Source organism: Mchenga conophoros, linkage group LG5, assembly GCF_057382185.1.
Source record: "Mchenga conophoros isolate Kocher_MC1m ecotype Shallow Benthic linkage group LG5, M_conophoros_male_GT1.1, whole genome shotgun sequence".
NCBI classification, from domain to species: domain Eukaryota; kingdom Metazoa; phylum Chordata; class Actinopteri; order Cichliformes; family Cichlidae; genus Mchenga; species Mchenga conophoros.
In genome coordinates this window covers 14,392,637-14,399,277 of record NC_140530.1, presented here as the reverse complement: position 1 = coordinate 14,399,277, position 6,641 = coordinate 14,392,637, and the positions used below count along the sequence as shown (strand labels likewise).

The following is a 6,641-nucleotide window of genomic DNA, read 5'->3' as shown; positions in this document are numbered from 1 at the left end:
TCGGTGTGAAATGTGGGCACTTTATTTGAGTTTTTCATTTGACATTTTTTTTATGTAGCAAATGCACTTCAATGGCAATCATTACATTGTTTGAAAAAGGTACATAATTTGTGGCAAGTTAAGTTAAATGACAAATACAGAAAGGAAACAACAGGACAAGCAACTACTGTCAGATTGTTCCACTACATCAGCCTAACTCTAGTATCTGTGGTGGCTGCTTATAGCCATATATGGCGACATTAATCAATGCGAAGCATTGCGCAATACAGTGTCTTCACTAGCAATGCAAAAAACATTCAGTACAGTAGCTTAAAAGTTATGCTCTGTAAAGTAATCCTTAAATAAGTGTTGTGTAGCCAGAAAATCAAAGCACATTGTGTTCACAGAATCCAAATGAATGGAAACAATCATTCATGTCTGTTTGAGGGGAAAAAAAGAAAGAGAAACTTGATCAAACACTCGGTTTTTTTTAAAGCACTATATGCAGAGAGCAGTACAGCACAATTTAAAATATGTTTTCTGCTGGTACATTTCCTCCAAGTCAAGCCTTTGTTCACAATACCATAACACTAAGACATTTTCATACAGATGGCCTCAGTGGCAAATATCCTGTCACTTCATGAGAAATTTACCACTCGCCCAACCTCGAGATTTCCAACATGCTCATATCAGTACTTGATGTATTGGAATACAAAGAGATTCAAAGCAAACTGATTGTTATTAAGAGTCGTGCGTGCATAAAACAAGCGACGCAGACACGAGATGGTTCACAGTCGTTTCACAATCTGAGTACTAAAGTGAGCTCTGTTACATATGTGTATGTACAAAGACAGTGAATGTGTGTGTCAGTGTTTGTTTCTGTGGCTTTTTTTCTACACGTTTGCCACTCAAAGTGTAAATAAATAAGTGTATGCTATTCAAACAAACCTGTAAATCCACCCAGCTGTTAGCCTCACTTGCAGAAATTCCTCCTACTGTAAGCATCAGCTGACCAAACTGCATCAACAAGGCAGCATAGCACCTCAGCCAAGAGAAGTGGATTTTTAACCATTAAAGCCACAGGACTGGGAGGTTTGCTTGAATGGCACAACCATATTATTTATTTTTCTGCAGCAGGCGAAGCCACCACCTGATCCCAGGTTGGTTAAGCCAGTTTCTGGGCAGTCTCCGTCTCCTGCTGGGTGACCTTCTCCTCAGACATGATGGTCACCCATGGTGATACTGACCGAGTGATGGTCTGCTTGGCTATGTTGTAGTGGTTAATGAGTGTGAAGAGACGTCCGCGGCCCCCAGGGCCCTGAGGGGGGTAGTTGCCATACAGCCCAGCTGGCATGCAGCGACCTTGCTGCTCCAGAAAGAGAGAATTAAACATACTGGGAGTTAACTCATTCAGTGCACACAATAGGTGATGACAACAGAATATAGATTGGAGCAAAAGAGCACAGAAAACAACGCAAGCTAAATCTTATCATTTAAACAGTTATACAGTGCTGTGCAAAAGTCTGGAGGCACAATTTGTGTCTTAAATTTTGCTTTGGAAAATTGCTGCAGTGATTTATTCTAACATGTGCAAACATGCATGTATATAAGGGGGGAATGTATACAGTTGTAATTAGCTTGAAAGTCAAAATATTTGGTATGACCGCCTTTATTCTTCAAAACAGTCTCTTAGTCAAGCTTTCTTGTCATCTATTTAAGTAGTCTTCGAGAATAGTTCTCCAGACTTTTCATTTGTTCCCTGACAAGATGACCCCACAGTGCTTCAGTAATGTTGAGGCCAATCCATGACTGATATTGTTTCCCTCTGTTCCTATACCCAGGTATGCTTTTACTGCATTAGTTTGTTTGGGATCAATGTCACCCTTTTTTTCCAGATGGTATTGCATTGTTGATCAAAATGTGATGGAACTTTGGCAAGATGGCCAACATCACTGGAGGAATACAGCCATGAACCATGAACCTCCAACCTTATTTTACAGATGGCAGATACAGATACAGAAACTCACTGTGGTACCTCTCTCCTGGCCTCTGTACATTGAGCAATTTCAACCACAAGTTTCAAATTAGACTTTCAGACTAGTTCTTGTATAATCTGGCATATCTCTACCTTTTCACCTTCCCTGAAAATGGCTTCTTGACAGCAACACTTCTACTGAGACCATTTCTGATTAGGCTTTACTGGACAGTAGAAAGGCCACCTGAGGGGCCAGATTCATCTCTCTGGTCCTGTGTCAGGTTTTTGCTGGATTTTTTTTCCCGATTTCTTAAGGACACCATGTCACGATGTGCCAGGTGTTTGGGTAATAGCTCTATGGGAATCACCTTGTTGGTGAAAAAGTGCTGGAAGCAAAAGTATTGGAGGCAAAATCTAAAGAAATAAAGGGTGACTCAAGACTTTTTCCCAGCACTGTAGGTAGAGGGATCAAGGCTTTGTGGTGAGATAATAATCGATAACCTCAGACCCACAGCTTTTATTGTGAGAATATGTCATTTTTGCAGACCAGCAGTATGAGACGATAAAAGCCTTAGGTAAGGACTAATCTAAACTGCTCCTGGAACAGGAACACAACTGGAAACCAGTCAACAAAATTAATAATGAAATTTTTTATTAAAAGTAGCCATGTTAAGCTATTGCGAATTGCTGACCATCATGGCTGTTTCAGCAAAGCTATTTAATGTGTTTTATTGCATATTGACTGAACATTTTGTCTGTAATATGAAAAATGTACTGTTTGACCTCTCAAAAATTACATATTTTCACACAAACAGGTGGCACTGGTAATAAAATGTAGATTTATTGGGGATCTAAGGAAGTTCAGATAAGAGTTTTTTGTTTTTAAATCCATGGTAAAAATACATTTTCTATTTATGTCAGCTTAAATTGTATCAGTGAATGTAGTGTCAGCACTCATGATCAGTTAAATCCTCATTTAAATTAGACATTTAAAATAATGCAACAAAAATGCTTTACTGCATGAACGGTGAAATGTTTTTCTTACCGTGTAAACAAAGCTGTCAGGACAAGGCTGTTCATACTGGTAGACCTTGTAGACCACGAGGAACACTACGCACATCAGGAAAGCCAGAGCACAGATCACCAGCAAGGTCACCTAAAGGAGACGCACAGTGCCATCGTCAGCAGAAGACCTACGAGACAGCTCCGTTAAAGGACACCATAAATAGACTCCCTACATCTTGATGAAAGGAAGCGAGTGGGCAGACTGGAGCAACCTGTAATAGCTTCTTTGATATTAAAGGTTGAGCGAGAGTAAAAGGTTGCCATATTGAAGCAAAAGAAAAAAAAAGATGTAGACAATTATGTGGAAGGTCATAAAGTAAAACGGTGACAGTAACATCCAGTCAGGTCTACAGAATAATCTGAATAAATTAACTCGACAAGAACACAGTTTGTGCGGCCACCTGTACAGTTCAGCTCCCACCTCTCAGGGGAGTTATGTAACACCTACTGGAGCTACTGGGCAGTGGGAGTGAGCGCGTCATTATTACCCAAGATGTAACCCCCCCCCAAAGGTGTGCTTTATGCAGCAGGATAAATGAATATGCTAAGTTATTTGGAGGGAGGGAAAATTTCTATTTTAAAGCAATGTCAGTGAAATGGTTCTGTATCTGTGAAATTTCACAGTTGCAGCAGAGAAACAAGACTTCACATATTATGAGCAATGTGCCACACATCCAACAACTCTTTGAGGGGTTGTTGTTTTTAGTTTTTTTGGCCCACTGTGTTTGGCTCAGATTTGATAAGATTCTTAACAGTGTGCGTCGATATGAATGACAGTATTTGCTTTTTATTTGTTTGCTTGAATTGGACAGTTACACAGCAGAGCACACAGTGCAGCGTGCACAAAGCAGAGCAACAGGAGCTTATTACAGAGACTCTCTGTGATGAAAGGCCCGCCTGCAACATTTCAAAGCACCGACGTGAGGATGTAGGCTGTGTTCTCTCAGGCAGTGATGTGCCTCGGTGGCTTTATGTTTGAGAATTAAAGCCCTACAAAGAGAGCCTGGCACTGCTCAGAGATATTTTTTCATCTGTTGATTATGAATGTAGAGGGAGGATCGCTCAGTGTGGGCACAGGACATGCGGAGATGGATTTATAGGGAGAAAGGGCATCTTTTACGCATTCGTTTCTTATAAAAGCAAAACACGCGTTTCAATCATTCTATAGGTGTGCACAGAAAAATCTATCATCTAATCAAAGGAGCATTAAAAGGTGGGAGAGATGCTGCCATTTGGAGGCCATCACCATGGCAGCAGCTGAATTAATGAGAGTCTCAGGGCGGGGTTAAGTGAATCAGTGAGCATTATGTCTCTCTGTATAGCCGGCCAAGATTACAGGCAACAAGGGAGGACAGGGAGGCGAAAGAGGGCTGAATGAAGGAGCCAAAAGGTATGAGCTGTGCTGGGGAGGAAATATTATGATTGGAGGGGGGATGAAAAATGTCCTGAGCAGCAGGCAGACACATGTCTGCTCTCAGGGATGTGCATGTGTGGGAGTATACTGGGAAATGGATGATGCATGAAACACAGATTGTAGCAGCTCCGTTATTCTTACTTTGAGTCGCTCAGAAACGCCTTCAATGATGCTTATTGAGAACTCTGCGATTTTGGGAGATCGTAGCTTTCCCTTTTTGCTCTCACCATCATAATCTGCCTTTGTCTTCACCACCACCTGGCAGGAAAATAAAACACAGCCGCTTCATGAGAAGAAGAAAAAAAAACATGACTGGTAAAATCGGCATGTTTATTTTTAATGCAAGTGATACAGTTATAAGCAATATGACTGAAGTGATGTGTAATACTGGAGAGATGTGTAAGACTGGTTACCCGTTCCCCCCCCCCTAATTAGAGTGATGGCAATACCACTAAACGCGCTGGTTCCCTCACTTTGAATCACAAATATCAATGGACATTTTGGTAAATCAAAAAGCATACCTTATCCGGTGGGGGGAACTGCAGCTGACTGGCATCTAATGGTGTTATAAGAGGGATGGTGTCAAACCCGTCTTCAGAAACCACCTTCCCGTTGGTTTTCTCGCTGAAATTATTGCCCAGTTTAACCATTTTCCCTGCACGGAAAAACGCCAACCTGAGGGGGTCAAAAAGCAAAAACAAAAAAAACAAGCACTCATTAAACCTAAAGGAAAAGCATTATCCATCGTCCTCTACCCCACAAGATTGCATAAATATTCCAGGAATTGTGCATTATGTTTTTGTTTCTCTCACAACAATGCAATCCAATCAGTGTAATGTGCACGATGTGGGGCGTTTTGTGGGCCACGAGAAAACCCGTTGAGCACAAAAGCGCAGGAGAGGACAAGCAAAGCTCGGGCTGATGCATCACCGTGAATGGGGAAAATATACACAGAAATACGCGTTAATGCATCCAAGCACTTACCAGCTCAAGCGATACAGGGGGGTTGATCCGTGAGCCTCTCGCAGTGTAGTGGTTTTATTCCTGCAGTACTGCTTTGTGCCTTCTTGAGGTGTGACGCAGCCGATTTGCGGGGAGCTGGTGCACAATATGGCCAGCTGGGTTTGTGCGCCGCGTTACCTCCGAGCTGGATGCTGCTGCTGGTGTCTGGCTGCACTGCAAGTGATGTAACGTCCTCATTACATCCATCCATACACACACACACACACACACACGCAGGAACCCACTCCGACCAGCGGCTGTAAACCCTCTGCTCTCCAACTACAGTAAGATTTACAGTTAGGATGAAATGTCACTTTGCCCAATCATAAGGCGATCCAAGTGAAAGAAAAGAGCGCTTGTTTATGGGCATCCACATTTAAGTTTGCTGTAGTGGTAGTATATGTACATAAGATATTTGAAAGGGAGGAACAAACTTAGATGCTACTTCATCCTTTTTATTATTCATTTATTGGTGATTAGTTGTTTGGATTTTAATATCAAAGGTTCTCAACATGAAGCTTACACACCGAAACATGTGGATCAATGAGAAAAAGACACCTTATAGATACACCCTGTGTCTATTAACAAGCAACACGCGATCCACAATTACACGAACCTTGGTCATAATATTTTTTATTAGACTTGGTTTATTCTAGATCCTTATTATGCCGCCACCCTATAAAAATCCTGGACTGAAGCTAGCATGTTTCTTTATTGTATCCAGTAGCTTGTTGCCTGGCTACCGCGTGAGTAATGGGTTTAAGGACAGGATGACAATGAGCTCATCTGTTTTTGAGATTTGAAACACACACACACACACACACACACACACACACACACACACACACACACACACACACTGCAAGCTATATGGCACTCTGCTGGTTCTTCCAGGTGATCACCACAGTTTCAGGGGCTCAGTGAGGTTCTGCTTCCTTATGGGTATAAAAAAAAACCTTAAACTGTGCTGGGTTTGATCTGGTTCTGGTATGCTGTGGGAGTCAGTGGCAGATTTAGAAAATTTTACATGGAGGTGCGAAGGAGGGCCAAGAGGTCTAGGCAGGGTGGCGCATACCTCTTCAGTGAACTATGTGAAAATCCCCTGTGTATAAATAAAGTCAACAAAATGTCCACAAAAACAACTTAAAGCTATGTATTGTATCATCATGCCACCCCTCTTGCCCCTGTCCCGATGTTGAGAACCAA

At 41.9% G+C, this 6,641-nt stretch overlaps 1 protein-coding gene across 1 annotated transcript; it reads right to left on the bottom strand.

Annotated features, from left to right (window-relative positions):
- Nucleotides 1-6: 6 nt before the first annotated feature.
- Nucleotides 7-5,709, bottom strand: LOC146573980 (neuronal vesicle trafficking-associated protein 1-like). The gene is made up of 5 exons (XM_085273502.1): nucleotides 5,418-5,709; nucleotides 4,955-5,108; nucleotides 4,575-4,691; nucleotides 3,000-3,110; nucleotides 7-1,345 (listed from the first exon to the last, which is right to left on the bottom strand). The coding sequence occupies exons 2-5, from the start codon at nucleotides 5,081-5,083 to the stop codon at nucleotides 1,145-1,147; spliced, it is 558 nt and encodes a 185-aa protein (XP_085129628.1). The 5' UTR covers nucleotides 5,084-5,108; nucleotides 5,418-5,709; the 3' UTR covers nucleotides 7-1,144.
- Nucleotides 5,710-6,641: the final 932 nt, after the last annotated feature.

Coding starts and splice junctions, on each gene's coding strand:
- LOC146573980 (XM_085273502.1), bottom strand. CDS start 5,083: ATGGTTAAACTGGGCAATAATTTCAGCGAGAAAACCAACGGGAAGGTG. Junction 4,692..4,954: donor AGTTCCCCCCACCGGATAAG/GTATGCTTTTTG, acceptor TTTTCCTGCCAG/GTGGTGGTGAAGACAAAGGC. Junction 1,346..2,999: donor CTGACAGCTTTGTTTACACG/GTAAGAAAAACA, acceptor TTTCTGGAGCAG/CAAGGTCGCTGCATGCCAGC.